Source organism: Pseudophryne corroboree, chromosome 10 (assembly GCF_028390025.1).
Source record: "Pseudophryne corroboree isolate aPseCor3 chromosome 10, aPseCor3.hap2, whole genome shotgun sequence".
NCBI lineage: Eukaryota > Metazoa > Chordata > Amphibia > Anura > Myobatrachidae > Pseudophryne > Pseudophryne corroboree.
The window spans coordinates 110,755,255-110,774,114 of NC_086453.1; the positions used below are offsets into that span (position 1 = coordinate 110,755,255).

Consider the following 18,860-nt stretch of genomic DNA (forward strand, 5'->3'; position numbering starts at 1 on the left):
TTTCCTTTTCCTTTTCTTTCCTTTCCTTCCTCATCCTGCAATCCTTTATTTAATAATGTATGAACATTGGATTGGTAGAACCTTCCACATGTATGTTCTTTTTCCCATAGAGATTAAGGGAACTATGTTCTAGTGCTGATCTATAGCTTGTTTTAGTGTATCATATCTTGAACATTCCATGTCTTCCTTTTGTAGTGATTTTTTAGTCATTGTTCTGTACCAGGTCTATAGAACTAGGTTGCTGTTACGTTGCACCTCTGTGAAGTTATCTTGTACATTGTCTTTTATCCTTTGAGTCCAATTTTCATTAAAAAAATGACTATCACCTTTTTTTCTCATGAGGGGGCAGAATATAAGACCAGGGGTGGCAGTTAAAAAGTTTACAAAACCTTAAAAAATATATGGGTCTATTTACTAAGCAGTGGATAGAGATCAAGCACCAGCCAATCAGCTCCTAAATGCCATGTTATAGGCTGTGTTTGAAAAATGACAGGAGCTTAATAGCTGGTACTTTATCTCTCTCCACTTTATCTCTCGCCAAGGTTTAGTAAATATACCCCGTGAAACCATAGTCACTTCTATCTTTTTTGTTTAATAAACAATTTTACTATCACTGTATACAGAAGAATACCAAAAACTATTTTTTACTTTATTTTCATAATGATGGGGTATAAAAATGTAAGATGGAATATACTGTACAAGATAATTGTAATATTACTTCTCAGTATGCAAGATGTAAACAGAAACAAAAAAATCATAACAATATGCCATTCTATTGTAAAATACACTTTACATAATAGATTGTAAACAAGCAGTTGTAATACAGTAGTTTCCCCAATCGTTTTGTAATTTTATAATGTTCCAACATGGAGAAGCTTCTTATGAATTGCAGATTTTCTTCAGATTTGTAGAAAGGGAAGGTTGATGTCTTTCATACCTGAAAGCTCTTCAAACTCTTTCTCCTGAGCAGGAGTAAAATATTGCTTGTGATCTCCAGAGATGCCTACAGGTAGAAAAGGTCTTTGAGTGAATGTGTAAGCATTTGCAAAGTTCATATTGTATAATAGATATAGATGATGTTATATTCTTTACAGTTCTACATGTACTGCAGATGACTACCATTATTTCCAATGAAGAAAATACTTGAACTAGGAACAATTTGTGTTGTGGTTTGTTTTCTAGAAATGAATTCTAAAGTGTATGCAAATAAGCTTTGTAGTTATACAAGAATAAGGTTGTATCTAAGGTTCTACTTAGAATAATGTACAGTGTATAAAGTGTCAGACTGGTGCATGAAGAGTCCACCGGGGGAATGCAGCAGTAGGGGCCCATGCTTAAGGGGTGTCACTAGCCACCACAGAGGCGTGGCCAGCTATTAGATAAAAAAGGGGCAGACTAGATGGGCCAAGTGGTTCTTATCTGCCGTCAAATTCTATGTTTCTATGTTTAGATAGGACATAGCCTGCAGATATCATGAATGCTACAATGCCTGGGCCCATATATATATATATATATATATATATATATATATATATATATATGTTAACCCAACCTCTAGATTTGATTGGCAGGAGGGAGGATCTTGGTTGTTGTTTCTATAGAAACAAACCAAACACCCATGTTCATCCATGTTCCTGCTCTACCAGGGAATAGGGTAACATTGTATTATACAAGTGCACAGTCTGGAACCTGATATTAGAGGAGGGGTTGAGGCCCACAGGTAGGTTTTTACTCTGTACCCCTATAGGCCAGTCTGACCCTGAGTGTATACTTTACAGGTGTGAACATTTCCCTGTCCAGTTTGCATTGCATACTTTATGTTACAGATTCATTATCTAACATTAGTGGAAGTCCCCATAAGTTGATGTAAAATTAATCATTTATTGGAAATCCAGTCAAAGGTGGGAATTCAATTGTGGGCGAAGGGGATGAATTGCTGTTGCTGCAGCCTTTAAACACCGGCAATGGCAGCATGATTTGCACCCTTTCGCCCAGCCCAACTTGCACCCTTGTGCTTAAAAGTGCTTACTACATTACGAGATAGAGAACAAATTTGAGTGAGATCTCACCACCGTAAAGTACGGCGGGTGTTGTGGGAATTTAGCCTGGTGAACAAGTTGCCAGCAATTGAATTCCCTCATAACTTCTATAGCTGCAGGGGATGCAGCAGTGATAAATCCAGACCCCCATAAGGTACTGTAACTCCTGCCATCTATCACCACTATTGGTTATAGAATAGATGCAATATCTTAATGCCTGAGCTTGTAGTCTTTGAAACCAACATTCATACTGTATGGTGAATTATGCCTTTTCCATTACATGATGTCACATGCTAAGAAGAGTCAAGTCATAGTCCTTCTATTTCTATACATTTTGAATACTCCACAGTGGAAGGAAACCACTTTAATCTTCTAAAAAGCCTTCTGATTGATAGATTTCCGCTCTTAATGTACATACTGTATGATGCCAATAGCAAAGTATATAGAACTACTATTATTTATAGTTGTTAACTAGTCATAAAGCATTACTTCAGCAGGTACATTATAATCAACTCAACTTAATACAGAATACAGGTTGAACACGATGGGCATTTTGCCTCTATTCAACCTCAATTACTATGTTACAGTACTTGCAGCACCCCAATGAGTAATAATGTGTTAGCTAGAAAGACACAACACTATATATATATATCTATCTATCTATCTATCTATCTATCTATCTATCTATCTATCTATCTATCTATCTATCGGTGAGACTAGACAGCAATGGGGGCACATGTATAGAGAACAACTCACTTAATGGACATTAGTAACATACAAATTGAATTGAATCAAAAATAGGATGAACAATCATCACATATACTATATAAAACTTCTTTATGAATAAAAACAACAATTGAAGTCATAAATATCAAACAATAACATTCATATACGATGTCTTAGTATTTAAATTAATTCCTCTCTTAAGTAATGCACACTCCAACAAGCCTGTTAAAAAGAGTAATCACTGGATAACTTTATATAGCTGAAAGTCAGTAACTTGGAGCTGTCAGTTGTGTAATACAGGTTGAGTATCACATATCCATATATTCCGAAATACGGAATATTCCGAAATACGGAATTTTTTGAGTGAGAGTGAGATAGTGAAACTTTGTTTTCTGACGGCTCAATGTACACAAACTTTGTTTAATACACAGAGTTATTAAAAATATAGTATTAAATGACCTTCAGGCTGTGTGTGTAAGGTGTATATGAAACATAAATAAATTGTGTGAATGTACACACACTTTGTTTAATGCACAAAGTTATAAAAAATATTGGCTAAAATGACCTTCAGGCTGTGTGTATAAGGTGTATATGTAACATAAATGCATTCTGTGCTTAGATTTACGTCCCATCACCATGATATCTCAGTATGGTATGCAATTATTCCAAAATACGGAAAAATCCGATATCCAAAATACCTCTGGTCCCAAGCATTTTGGATAAGGGAGACTCAACCTGTATCAAGGTTTTTTTCACCACTTCCTTAAGAGGCACTCTTTGGTTGGCAAACTGTAACTGATTATAATTAGTGCGGATGCATGTCAGTCTTTTGAGTAAGCAAAGTACATGCAGGGGGGAGCACAGATCAACTTCCAATGTAGCAATACTGCACTGTGCTCAACCCTGCTATTTACCTTCACTCTCAATGTGCACACGCTGAATAGGTGCCGGAGGACAGAGGGTGAATACTCCCCATATCTGGCAATTTGAGCTACCGCTATGATCAACCTCACTGCTCCCACTAGTCTCTTATCAAGGCAAGCAGCATATGGGGAAGATTCATATATTTGTTTACCTCAGCTGTGATCCAGAATTAGATGAGCATGGCAGCCTCTTGAATCCCTATGAGGCAGACACATCTGGCCTGTCCATTTGAAGCTGAAATCAGCAAACACAGCAAGGTGGACTATTGCTGCAGTGGAGTCCCAGCTGTTTTCAGGGACATGCCTACACCCTAACCCCGTTACTTCCCAGGAACACCCACTAACATTCACACACCGTACATCCGATTCAGTGCTGTGTCTTTGCGCCATTCGCCCAGAGTTCTGTGCAAAATATTACCCCTCATTATTTTTATTCATTTGCTAAATACAAACTATGTGAGCTTCTCCTGCATTCTGAAGTGGGTGAAAACCCTATCCTAATCCTAACCCTAACCCACTCCTCCAGCAGCCTAACCCTAACCTCCCTCTCCCACAACCTAACCATCTCCTCCTACAGCCTAACCCTGAACACCCTACCAACCCCCCGAACCTAACCTCCCCCTCCCCCTCGCTACAGTCGAACCCTAACCCTCCCCTTAGTGCCTACCACTGATACTAACCCCTGTACTTACCTTCGGGATCTATCAGGATCCCACTGTCAGTATTGCGACGGTTGAGATCCCGAATGCCAGCATCCTATGCATTATTAGTTAGCTGCCATGAAAATATACATCCCACCTTACCAATAATACCAATGCCAAGAAGAAGGTTCTGTTTTCATGATAAGGTTTTATAATTTTCCTTCAGCCACATCTAATACCAAAATTGCTAAACATTTTTGGAGCATTTGTCATGCACATAATGATCATGATCCTGTACTCTACCTTTTCTGTGAAAGGAACCAAAACTCTTGTTGAAGATAAAGTCAGGGACCATAGAGTAGTTGGACTTGTCATTTGACTTCATAACTTGAAAAGAGGAATTTTCTACGACAGAATTTATGGCAGCATCATCCAAGTCTTTTCCAAGGAACTTACAGAGTTTTATGATGTTACTTTTTGGATCCTAGTGGAACAAGCAAATGTATTTTAGTTGACCATTTTTTTAAGACAATGCAAATATTCTTTGAATTGGACCTAAGTATAAAGTTATACATCTAGCATCTATGATGTTAACAAAGGAAGGAAGCATAACTGTCCACAATAAAAGTGACAATGTGAAGAAATATAATAATCAATCAGTTATACAGATGTGTCCTTCAATGATATTACTACTGTATATAATATGTGACTAGTGTATTTTATTTTACCTTGCTAGTAATCACTGTTTATATAAGAAATCAGGATTTTTAGAATTTGCTAATATAGTTTTACCTAAAGTTTATCTAAACAATATGTATCAAATATTTATAATGTTGTGCAGTAAAGAGATACTTTATAAAGTGCTAAATTTGTTTTATGTTCCTCTTCCTTTTTGTCTGGACAGCAGTCAACACAAAATATATATTAAATACAATGTATAATTTCTCTGACGTCCTAGTGGATGCTGGGAACTCCGTAAGGACCATGGGGAATAGACGGGCTCCGCAGGAGACTGGGCACTCTAAAAGAAAGATTAGGTACTATCTGGTGTGCACTGGCTCCTCCCTCTATGCCCCTCCTCCAGACCTCAGTTAGAATCTGTGCCCGGCCAGAGCTGGGTGCTCCTAGTGGGCTCTCCTGAGCTTGCTAGAAAGAAAGTATTTGTTAGGTTTTTTATTTTCAGTGAGATCTGCTGGCAACAGACTCACTGCTACGTGGGACTGAGGGGAGAGAAGCAAACCTACCTGCGTGCAGCTAGCTTGTGCTTCTTAGGCTACTGGACACCATTAGCTCCAGAGGGTTCGAACACAGGGCCTGACCTCGATCGTCCGTTCCCGGAGCCGCGCCGCCGTCCCCCTTGCAGAGCCAGAAGACAGAAGAAGGAGATGAAATCGGCGGCAGAAGACTCCGGTCTTCATTAAGGTAGCGCACAGCACTGCAGCTGTGCGCCATTGCTCCCACTGCACACCACACACTCCGGTCACTGTAGGGTGCAGGGCGCTGGGGGGGGGGGGGGGGGGCGCCCTGGGCAGCAATAAGAATACCTTTTGGCACATTATGCACATAATACAGTCTGGAAAACTGTATATGTGCAAAACCCCCCACCATTAAGATATACAAAACGCGGGAGAAGCCCGCCGCTGAGGGGGCGGGGCCTTCTTCCTCAGCACACCAGCGCCATTTTCTCTTCACAGCTCCGCTGGAAGGACGCTCCCCAGGCTCTCCCCTGCAGTATCCTGTACAAGAAGGGTAAAAAAGAGAGGGGGGGGCACATAAATTTAGGCGCAAATAAGATAATACGCAGCTATTGGGAAAAATCACTCATTATAGTGTAAATCCCTGTGTTATATAGCGCTGTGGTGTGTGCTGGCATACTCTCTCTCTGTCTCCCCAAAGGACTTTGTGGGGTCCTGTCCTCAGTCAGAGCATTCCCTGTGTGTGTGTGGTGTGTCGGTACGGCTGTGTCGACATGTTTGATAAGGAGGGTTACGTGGAGGCGGAGCAAGGGCAGATAAGTGTGGTGTCGCCCCCGACGGGGCCGACACCGGATTGGATGGATATGTGGAAGGTCTTAACCGACAGTGTCAACTCCTTACATAAAAGGTTCGATGACGCAGCAGCCTTGGGACAGCAGGGATCTCAGCCCGCACCTGCCCAGGCGTCTCAGAGGCCATCAGGGGCTCATAAACGCCCGCTAGCTCAGATGGTAGACACAGATGTCGACACTGAGTCTGACTCCAGTGTAGATGAGGATGAGACAAATGCACAGTCTACAAAAGCCATCCGATGCATGATTACTGCAATGAAAAATGTATTGCACATTTCTGATATTAACCCGGTTACTACCAAGAAGGGTATTATGTTTGGGGAGAAAAAGCAGCCAGTGACTTTTCCCCCATCTGATGAATTAAATGAAATGTGTGAGGAAGCGTGGAGTTCCCCCGATAAGAAACTAGTGATTTCTAAGAGGTTACTTATGGCGTACCCTTTCCCGCCAACGGACAGGTTACGTTGGGAAACATCCCCTAGGGTGGACAAGGCGCTCACATGCTTATCAAAAAAGGTGGCACTGCCGTCTCAGGATACGGCCGCCTTAAAGGAGCCTGCGGATAGAAAGCAGGAAGCTATCCTGAAGTCTGTGTATACACACTCAGGTACTATACTGAGACCTGCTATTGCTTCAGCATGGATGTGTAGTGCTGCAGCCGCATGGTCTGATACCCTGTCAGACAACATTGATTCCCTCGACAGGGATGCTATTTTGCTAACCATAAAACATATAAAAGACGTCGTCTTATATATGCGGGATGCACAGAGGGACATTTGCCTGCTGGCATCTAGAATTAATGCAATGTCCATTTCTGCCAGGAGAGTATTATGGACTCGGCAGTGGACAGGTGATGCTGATTCTAAAAGACACATGGAGGTTTTACCTTATAAGGGTGAGGAATTGTTTGGGGACGGTCTCTCGGACCTCGTATCCACGGCAACAGCCGGGAAGTCAACTTTTTTACCTCAGGTTCCCTCACAGCCTAAGAAAGCACCGTATTATCATGTACAGTCCTTTCGGCCTCAGAAAGGCAAGCGGGTCAGAGGCGCATCCTTTCTGCCCAGAGGCAGGGGTAGAGGAAAGAAGCTGCACCAGGCAGCCAGTTCCCAGGAACAAAATTCCTCCCCCGCTTCCTCTAAGTCCACCGCATGATGCTGGGGCTCCACAGGCGGAACCGGGTGCGGTGGGGGCGCGTCTCCGAAACTTCAGCAACCAGTGGGTTCGCTCACAAGTGGATTTCTGGGCTGTACAAATTGTATCTCAGGGATACAAGCTGGAGTTCGAGGCGACTCCCCCTCGCCGTTACCTCAAATCAGCCTTGCCAGCTGCTCCCAGGGAAAGGGAGGTAGTACTGGCGGCAATTCACAAGCTGTACCTCCAGCAGGTGATAATCAAGATTCCCCTCCTTCAACAGGGACGGGGTTACTATTCCACAATGTTTGTGGTACCGAAACCAGACGGTTCGGTGAGACCCATTCTGAATTTAAAATCCTTGAACACTTATATAAGGAAGTTCAAGTTCAAAATGGAATCGCTCAGGGCGGTTATTGCAAGCCTGGAAGAGGGGGATTTTATGGTGTCGCTGGACATCAAGGATTCTTACTTGCATGTCCCCGTTTACCCACCTCACCAGGAGTACCTCAGGTTTGTGGTACAGGATTGTCATTACCAATTCCAGACGTTGCCGTTTGGTCTGTCCACGGCACGGAGAGTATTTACCAAGGTAATGGCCGAAATGATGATACTCCTTCGGAAGAAGGGAGTTATAATTATCCCGTACTTGGACGATCTCCTTATAAAGGCGAGGTCCAGAGAGCAGTTGTTAGTCAGCGTAGCACTCTCTCTGGAAGTGTTGCAACAGCACGGCTGGATTCTGAATATCCCAAAGTCGCAGCTGATTCCTGCGACGCGTCTGCTCTTCCTGGGCATGATTCTGGACACAGAACAGAAGAAGGTATTTCTCCCGGTGGAGAAGGCCCAGGAATTGTCATCTCTGGTCAGGGACCTCCTGAAACCAAAGCAGGTGTCGGTGCATCACTGCACGCGAGTCCTGGGAAAGATGGTGGCTTCTTACGAAGCAATTCCCTTCGGCAGGTTCTATGCAAGGATCTTTCAGTGGGATCTGTTAGACAAATGGTCCGGATCGCATCTTCAGATGCATCGGTTGATCACCCTCTCCCCAAGGGCCAGGGTGTCTCTGCTGTGGTGCTGCAGAGTGCTCATCTTCTCAAGGGCCGCAGATTCGGCATACAGGACTGGGTCCTGGTGACCACAGATGCAAGCCTCCGAGGATGGGGGGCAGTCACTCAGGGAAGGAACTTCCAAGGACAGTGGTCAAGTCAGGAGACTTCACTACACATAAATATACTGGAACTAAGGGCCATTTACAACGCCCTGAGGCAAGCAGAGCCCCTGCTTCAAAACCAACCAGTGCTGATTCAATCAGACAACATCACGGCGGTCGCCCATGTAAACCGCCAGGGCGGCACAAGAAGCAGGATGGCGATGGCAGAAGCCACAAGGATTCTTCGATGGGCGGAGAATCACGTGCTAGCACTGTCAGCAGTGTTCATTCCGGGAGTGGACAACTGGGAAGCATATTTCCTCAGCAGGCATGACCTCCACCCGGGAGAGTGGGGACTTCATCCAGAAGTCTTCACGCAGATTGTAAACCGTTGGGAACGGCCACAGGTGGACATGATGGCGTCCCGCCTCAACAAAAAGCTAAAAAAAATATTGCGCCAGGTCAAGGGACCCTCAGGCGATAGCTGTGGACGCACTAGTGACACCGTAGGAGTACCAGTCGGTTTATGTGTTCCCTCCTCTTCCTCTCATACCCAAGGTACTGAGGATAGTAAGAAAGAGAGGAGTAAGAACTATACTCATCGTTCCGGATTGGCCAAGAAGAACTTGGTACCCAGAACTACAAGAAATGATCTCAGAGGACCCATGGCCTCTGCCTCTCAGACAGGACCTATTACAGCAGGGGCCCTGTCTCTTCCAAGACTTACCACGGCTGCGTTTGATGGCATGGCAGTTGAACGCCGGATCCTAGCGGAAAAGGGCATTCCGGATGAAGTTATTCCTACGCTGATAAAGGCTAGGAAAGACGTGACAGCAAAACATTATCACCGTATATGGCGAAAATATGTTGCTTGGTGTGAGGCCAGGAAGGCCCCTACAGAGGAATTCCAGCTGGGTCGATTCCTGCACTTCCTACAGTCAGGAGTGACTATGGGCCTAAAATTAGGATCCATAAAGGTCCAGATTTCGGCCCTATCTATTTTCTTTCAAAAAGAACTGGCTTCACTGCCTGAAGTTCAGACATTTGTTAAGGGAGTGCTGCATATTCAGCCCCCTTTTGTGCCTCCAGTGGCACCTTGGGATCTTAACGTTGTGTTGGATTTCCTGAAATCCCACTGGTTTGAACCATTTAAGACCGTGGAACTAAAGTATCTCACGTGGAAAGTGGTCATGCTGTTGGCCTTGGCTTCAGCTAGGCGTGTGTCAGAATTGGCGGCTTTGTCATGTAAAAGCCCGTATCTGATCTTCCATATGGACAGGGCAGAATTGAGGACTCGTCCCCAATTTCTCCCAAAGGTGGTATCAGCGTTTCATGTGAACCAACCTATTGTGGTGCCTGTGGCTACTCGGGACTTGGAGGCTTCCAAGTTGCTGGACGTAGTCAGGGCTTTGAAAATCTATGTAGCCAGGACGGCTGGAGTCAGGAAAACTGACTCGCTGTTTATCCTGCATGCACCCAACAAATCTGGGTGCTCCGGCTTCAAAGCAAACTATTGCGCGCTGGATCTGTAACACGATTCAGCAAGCTCATTCTGCGGCAGGGTTGCCGCATCCAAAATCGGTAAAAGCCCATTCCACAAGGAAGGTGGGCTCTTCTTGGGCGGCTGCCCGAAGGGTCTCGGCTTTACAGCTTTGCCGAGCTGCTACTTGGTCGGGTTCAAACACATTTGCTAAGTTCTACAAGTTTGATACCCTGGCTGAGGAGGACCTTGCCTTTGCTCATTCGGTGCTGCAGAGTCATCCGCACTCTCCCACCAGTTTGGGAGCTTTGGTATAATCCCCATGGTCCTTACGGAGTTCCCAGCATCCACTAGGACGTCAGAGAAAATAAGAATTTACTCACCGGTAATTCTATTTCTGGTAGTCCGTAGTGGATGCTGGGCGCCCGTCCCAAGTGCGGACTCTCTGCAATACATGTATATAGTTATTGCTTAACTAAAGGGTTATTGTTATGAGCCATCTGTTACTGAGGCTCAGTTGTTGTTCATACTGTTAACTGGGTATGGTTATCACAAGTTGTACAGTGTGATTGGTGTGGCTGGTATGAGTCTTACCCTGGATTCCAAATCCTTTCCTTGTTGTGTCAGCTCTTCCGGGCACAGTTTCCTTAACTGAGGTCTGGAGGAGGGGCATAGAGGGAGGAGCCAGTGCACACCAGATAGTACCTAATCTTTCTTTTAGAGTGCCCAGTCTCCTGCGGAGCCCGTCTATTCCCCATGGTCCTTACGGAGTTCCCAGCATCCACTACGGACTACGAGAAATAGAATTACCGGTGAGTAAATTCTTATTTAAACCTATTTATAATGATTGAAAACTTCTGATAGAAATTAATGAAAAAACATTAATAGAAGTATTGGGAAGTGATTGCAAGTCAGCAATAAAGCTTTGAAAGGGTTATGGTGGGTCCTCTAATGTGATCCTTAAGATAGACCCACTAAAGGGGATCTAGTCAAGATGCTGGCTGTCAGAATACCTATGCCAAAATGCCAACACTATTCAGAATGCCAACACCGACACCCTAAATAGGCTCTTCCTCCCGGCACCGGAATCCCGATAGCCAAGATGCCGAGCGACAAGCCAGCGGGACTCAGGTCAGGTAAGCCGTGGGGTTGGGGGGTGGGGTTTAGGCTGAAGAGGAGAGTTAGGTTTAGGATGTAGCCTTGGTGGGTTAGGTTTAGGGTGCAGGGAGGTGGATTTAGTGTTAAACACCCCCAGGGAGAGTTAGGCTGCAGAAGGGGGCGGAGGGTTAGGTATAGACTGTGGAGAGGGGTGTTAGGTTTAGGCACCACTTATTGATGGTTAGGGTTAAGCAGCAGCGGGGGGGGGGGGGAGGCTATGGGAAGGGGACGGGTTAGGGGGCCAGTGGGGAAGGTAAGTATATTTACCTTCCCCTGTTGGGATTACAATCTTCAGGATGCCGCAGTCTGTATTCTGACCACCGGCTCCTAACCGTCTGCAAATCAAGCCCAACCCATCTAAAGTTTTGAAGGCTATATAACCACGATTTAATACATATTGGCTACGGGGGAATAAAAATAACTAACAACTTTACACATTAGTTAAAAAAAATAGCAGATCAATATAAATTATACAACACTAAACTCATATGTAAACTGCGTACCTTTAACATTTCATCATATGAAAAGAGAAGAAAGTTTGGATTGTCCTTCATAGTTAGCCAGCCTTTAACATGTTCAGACCATCGACCAAAAATGACTAATAAAAACATAAATATATATCAAATTAAACAAAACCATATGCCCTTAGTCAGTTGGTTCCTAAAGTGTTTGTCTTTAAATTTGGGCTTTTGTGTGGAAGAGCAGCAGTCTGTGCTGTATCCTATGCTGCATAAACTCAAGACACTAGGACCCAGAGTCTGCAGGGTAGTGTGACCTCTGATCTGATGTGCTACTGCACATGCGCAGACTGCAGCCAGCATCTTTACTGTGTAAGGGTGTCACAGTACATATGTACAGTACTTAGCTCCTGAGGTGATACCTGCTTACCCTGTGTTTGATACCACTTCTGTTAACCCCCTCCATTACCACTGTGTTCCTGCATTACCCTGTACCTGCTGTTTACCGATTAAACCAACATCCTGGTTAAAGACTCTCTGGTTTGCCTAACAGTCACTGTCACATCTGCTGTTCCCCTCCCACCATCCCAATAGGCTATATATCAATATTTTGCATGCCAGTGTCAGTTTAGCTCACTGGGTAACAAGGAAAATCCCCTTACCCTACTCCTCTGTTCTCTTTTGAACCTAGACACACGTGCATGAGTCACAAAATGGATGGGGAGGAACATGGTGATTGGAAAGAAAAGATACTGAAATATATAGGGGGTCATTCCAAGTTGATCGTAGCTGTGCTCAATTTAGCACAGTTACGATCATCTTCCCTGACATGCGGGGGAGGCCCAGCACAGGGCTTGTCCGCCCCGCATGTCAGTGCCACCCCCCCCCCACAAATACAAAAACAGCGCACAGCCGCGATGCTTTTGTATTTGTGGAGTAACTCCCGGCCAGCGCAGCTCCTGCGGCTGGCCGGGAGTTGATAGTCGCTGCCACTGGCCGCAGCAGCTGCGTGAGACATCACGCAGCAGCCGCCGCCCACCCCCCCAACGGTCCGGCCACGCCTGCATTGGCCGGACTGTGCCCCTAAACGGCAGCTTAACGCCGTCCAGCCCCCTCCCGTCCTGCGACCGCCTCTGCCTGTCAATCAGGCAGAGGCGATCGCTACTGAACAATGGACTTCGGCCGTCCGGCATGCGCCGGCACATTGCGGCGCATGCGCAATTCCAACCTGATCGCTGCGATAAACTGCAGCGAGTGATCAGGTCGGAATGACCCCCATAGAGAGCACTCTAAGGGGTAAATTTACAAAGTGGTGGATTGCAACAGCCACTGCTCTATGGTGTGTTTAAACAGCAATATATTCATAGCAAATCACGCTACTACTTAGTAAATTTACTCTTTAGCATGCTTGGGGAGATTTTTGTTTAATGTACCGTATGCAGTGTCAAATGCAGGATTTTTAGAGGGGGGGGGGGGGGGGGGGGTTCAAAATTCAGTCCACAATCTCCCAGTCTGCAGAACATTGGAGCAAGTGCAAGAGTCAGGGGGAGCGGTAGAAGAACCTAGTAATGACCATATACATTAATGTGACCATTGGTCTTTTTATTCACTGGACACTGTAAAGAATACACTATTATTATTTAACATTACAGATGGTCTATTTTATAGGCTGTATCAAACATATTTAAATAATATAAATATGATAAGTGGTTAGGAAAAGGTTAAACATACAATAATAAATAAATAAATAAATACATAAATAAATAAATACACATAACAGAACCAGTACTGCACTTTCTTAACACACATTCTCCCACCTCATGGTAAGGCTCCATTCTCTTCTTCCTGGTAGCTTCTCTCTGGTTCAGGGCACTGATTTAGGACTCAGATACACACACACACACACACACACACACACACACACACACACACACACACACACACACACACACACACACACCAAACTTGGTAGAAGAAGCTGCTATCAATGGGCATTTGCAGCATCTCAGCTCTGACCCTTAAACAGCATGATGTGGTGGCAGTTCTAGTAATCGTATTATATATCATTGCTATTATTGTCATAATTTGAGCCACTTGCCAAGGAGAGGGGGGTTTCCAGGCAATCTCCCCACGTTAGCTTTTGGTATGATGGAACATTGACAGGAAATAGAAAAGCAATACTGTACATGGACTTTTCATGACCATTCTTCCAAGTCGGTACAAGTCTGTCTTTCCCGGCTCTAAATTTGACCTGGAAATCACATGATATGTCTTAATAGTTATCCTATAAGCAGTTAGAGATTCCTATTCCTGTAGTAAGTACAGTCTTGTTTCCTTATTGAATGTTGACCTTAAATTATTATTTATCCTAGTTAATAAACCAAAGTTATCACTTCTCTTGTACATCCAGAACAGGTAAGTTTCATACCCAATAGACAGGCTTCTGATAATACCAAATGAGCAATTGATCTTATACATCTGTCAAATATATGCAAGTTTCCAGCTCTAATGATGGCTTTAGATCAGGAAAAAGCTTTTCACAGATTTGGTTTGTCTTACTTGGGGCAAATGAAATGGGGGTCCATTACTGGGCGGTGTTGGTGCTCTGTATTTAAAGTCGACAGATGTAATTCTTGCCAATGTTTTCCTTATTTGCAATTTATAAAGGTACAAGACAAGGTTGGCCTCTGAATCCGCTCATTATGTGGATGATATGATTTTTGTCCACAGGAAGTACGACTTTGTCTAAGAATTTCTAACTATGTGGTACATTTACTAAGCAGTGATAAGAGCGGAGAAGTGAGCCAGTAGAGATATTTCCCCATCAACCAATCAGCAGCTCTGTATCATTTTATAGTATGCAAATTATCGATGTTACGTCAGTTCTGATTGGTTGCCATGGGCAACTTCTCCACTGGCTCAGTTCTCCACTCTTATCACTGCTTAGTAAATGTACCCCTATGAACTGAAAGTCACTACCTGAAATACTGGATCTTTACCTCCCTGACAACATTTTAAACAAAATGTAAAATTTTGTTGCAACTTTTCTTGACAACCCCAAAAATTTAAATATTTGCGAATCTGACTAATACAACCAATCACACACCACTAATTTCCCACCCTTTCCAAAAAAAATGTGACCGGCTAGAAAGCCTTGCATACAATATTTTATAAAGACTTTACCACAATAGCAGATTAGTTGCCTCTAACTTCCTCAAATATTACAGCGCTGCCAATTTAACTAAACGTGTTTTATTACACGCTTCACCTTTATTACACAGTTCACCTTTGAACATTTAGTAGCGACCTTCACATACCTATACCTTATACAGGTTGAGTATCCCTTATCCAAAATGCTTGGGACCAGAGGTATTTTGGATATCAGATTTTTCCGTATTTTGGAATAATTGCATACCATAATGAGATATCATGGTGATGGGACCTAAATCTAAGCACAGAATGCATTTATGTTTCATATACACTTTATTCACATGGCCTGAAGGTCATTTTAGCCAATATTTTTTATAACTTTGTGCATTAAACAAAGTGTGTCTACATTCACACAATTCATTTATGTTTCATATACACCTTATACACACAGCCTGAAGGTCATTTAATACAATATTTTTAATAACTTTGTGTATTAAACAAAGTTTGTGTACATTGGGGCAGATGTATTAACCTGGAGAAGGCATCAGGAAGTGATAAACCAGTGATATGTGCAAGGTGATAAAGGCACCAGCCAATCAGCTCCAATATGTAAATTAACAGTTAGGATCTGATTGGCTGCTGCCTTTATCACCTTGCACATATCACTGGTTTATCACTTCCTTATGCCTTCTCCAGGTTAATACATGTGCCCCATTGAGCCATCAAAAAACAAAGGTTTCACTATCTCACTCTCACTCAAAAAAGTCCGTATTTCGGAATATTTGGATATGGGATACTCAACCTGTATTACTTCACTATCACTATCCTAGAGTGTGATGCCCTGGGGGTGTCCTTTGCTGGATCATGTTTTGGGGTTCCCTGCGTCCCGGATGTTGGCCCCATAGTGTTAGGGACCTGCTCGACAAGAGGTGACCTGGACGATTGGTGGGCAGGGCGATATCATTGGCCAATGATATACTAACAACCTCTTATGATAGATTATATTTTATTATATTGAAATGTAATGATCGCATAGTGCATCTACACCCCCTTTGTCTGTGTATACTACTTTATTCTCAGCAGCACAGTACCTTTCATTACTGGAGGGTGTGCAATTAAGAGCCATTTCCCCTACTATGTGTATGTGTAGAAATACACACCTGAGGTTTGAGAATGCCTCTATCTAGATTGGCACCCCTCCCCCCACCACCCTCTATGTTTTTAAGCAGGGAACCAGCATAGACTGCACTGTGACACAGGCATAATTCTAAGTAAGTCCTATTTATTTATATATAGTGTCAGAGAATTTGGGGTTGGCATTTGGCCGTGGGGCCCCCCAGGCTGTTCAGGCTGGGCTGTCTCAGGGCATCACCATTTAAATACACAGTCAATTTTATAACACTTAGTAGCAAACTTCACACACCTGTACCTTATATTACTTCACTATCACTATCCTTTAGTGTGATGCCATGGTGGGGGGGTCCTTTGCTGGATCATGTTTTGGGGTTCCCTGCATTCTGGATGTTGGCCCCATAGTGTTAGGGACCTGCTCGACAAGAGGTGACCTGGACGATTGGTGGGCCGGCCGATATCATTGGCCAACGATATACTAACACTAGAGATGAGCGGGTTCGGTTCCTCGGAATCCGAACCCGCCCGAACTTCATGTTTTTTTTCACGGGTCCGAGCGACTCGGATCTTCCCGCCTTGCTCGGTTAACCCGAGCGCGCCCGAACGTCATCATGACGCTGTCGGATTCTCGCGAGGCTCGGATTCTATCGCGAGACTCGGATTCTATATAAGGAGCCGCGCGTCGCCGCCATTTTCACTCGTGCATTGAGATTGATAGGGAGAGGACGTGTCTGGCGTCCTCTCCATTAGAATAGAGATAGATTAGATAGAGAGAGAGAGATTGTGCAGAGTCGCAGACAGAGTTAGTTTACCACAGTCAGTGACCAGTGCAGTTGCTAGTTAACTTTTATTTAATATAATATATCCGTTCACTTCTCTCTGCTATATCCGTTCTCTGCCTGAAAAAAAAAACGATACACAGCACAGTCAGTCACACAGTGTGACTCAGTCTGTGTGCACTCAGCTCAGCCCAGTGTGCTGCACAGTCATCAATGTATAAATTAAAAGCTTATAATTAATTGTGGGGGAGACTGGGGAGCACTGCAGGTTGTTAGCAGGAGCCAGGAGTACAATTATATTAATTAACAGTGCACACTTTTGCTGCAGGAGTGGTGACCAGTGCCTGACCACCAGTATAGTATTGTTGTATACTACTAATATCTCTTTAAATATCAACCAGTCTATATTAGCAGCAGACACAGTACAGTGCGGTAGTTCACGGCTGTGGCTACCTCTGTGTCGGCACACGGCAGGCAGTCCGTCCGACCAGAATTGTATTATTTATTATTATATACCTACCACCTAACCGTGGTTTTTTTTTCATTCTTTATACCGTCATAGTGTCATCCTAATTGTTACGAGTATACTACTATCTCTTTATCAACCAGTGTACAGTGCGGTAGTTCACGGCTGTGGCTACCTCTGTGTCGGCACACGGCAGGCAGTCCGTCCGACCAGAATTGTATTATTTATTATTATATACCTACCACCTAACCGTGGTTTTTTTTTTCATTCTTTATACCGTCATAGTGTCATCCTAATTGTTACGAGTATACTACTATCTCTTTATCAACCAGTGTACAGTGCGGTAGTTCACGGCTGTGGCTACCTCTGTGTCGGCACACGGCAGGCAGTCCGTCCGACCAGAATTGTATTATTTATTATTATATACCTACCACCTAACCGTGGTTTTTTTTTTCATTCTTTATACCGTCATAGTGTCATCCTAATTGTTACGAGTATACTACTATCTCTTTATCAACCAGTGTACAGTGCGGTAGTTCACGGCTGTGGCTACCTCTGTGTCGGCACACGGCAGGCAGTCCGTCCGACCAGAATTGTATTATTTATTATTATATACCTACCACCTAACCGTGGTTTTTTTTTCATTCTTTATACCGTCATAGTGTCATCCTAATTGTTACGAGTATACTACTATCTCTTTATCAACCAGTGTACAGTGCGGTAGTTCACGGCTGTGGCTACCTCTGTGTCGGCACACGGCAGGCAGTCCGTCCGACCAGAATTGTATTATTTATTATTATATACCTACCACCTAACCGTGGTTTTTTTTTCATTCTTTATACCGTCATAGTGTCATCCTAATTGTTACGAGTATACTACTATCTCTTTATCAACCAGTGTACAGTGCGGTAGTTCACGGCTGTGGCTACCTCTGTGTCGGCACACGGCAGGCAGTCCGTCCGACCAGAATTGTATTATTTATTATTATATACCTACCACCTAACCGTGGTTTTTTTTTCATTCTTTATACCGTCATAGTGTCATCCTAATTGTTACGAGTATACTACTATCTCTTTATCAACCAGTGTACAGTGCGGTAGTTCACGGCTGTGGCTACCTCTGTGTCGGCACACGGCAGGCAGTCCGTCCGACCAGAATTGTATTATTTATTATTATATACCTACCACCTAACCGTGGTTTTTTTTTTCATTCTTTATACCGTCATAGTGTCATCCTAATTGTTACGAGTATACTACTATCTCTTTATCAACCAGTGTACAGTGCGGTAGTTCACGGCTGTGGCTACCTCTGTGTCGGCACACGGCAGGCAGTCCGTCCGACCAGAATTGTATTATTTATTATTATATACCTACCACCTAACCGTGGTTTTTTTTTCCATTCTTTATACCGTCATAGTGTCATCCTAATTGTTACGAGTATACTACTATCTCTTTATCAACCAGTGTACAGTGCGGTAGTTCACGGCTGTGGCTACCTCTGTGTCGGCACACGGCAGGCAGTCCGTCCGACCAGAATTGTATTATTTATTATTATATACCTACCACCTAACCGTGG

At 43.8% G+C, this 18,860-nt stretch overlaps 1 protein-coding gene across 1 annotated transcript in view; it reads right to left on the reverse strand.

Annotated features, from left to right (window-relative positions):
• Positions 1-635: 635 nt before the first annotated feature.
• LOC134966180 (3-beta-hydroxysteroid sulfotransferase-like) overlaps positions 636-18,860 on the reverse strand; it is an 80,823-nt gene continuing 62,598 nt past the window's right edge. The window contains exons 5-7 of the mRNA XM_063942737.1: positions 11,805-11,899; positions 4,633-4,813; positions 636-1,003 (exon numbers count right to left, since the gene is read on the reverse strand). Of these exons, the coding sequence (XP_063798807.1) occupies positions 900-1,003; positions 4,633-4,813; positions 11,805-11,899 (380 nt within the window). The 3' untranslated portion in view covers positions 636-899. The remainder of the gene's footprint in view (positions 1,004-4,632; positions 4,814-11,804; positions 11,900-18,860) is intronic.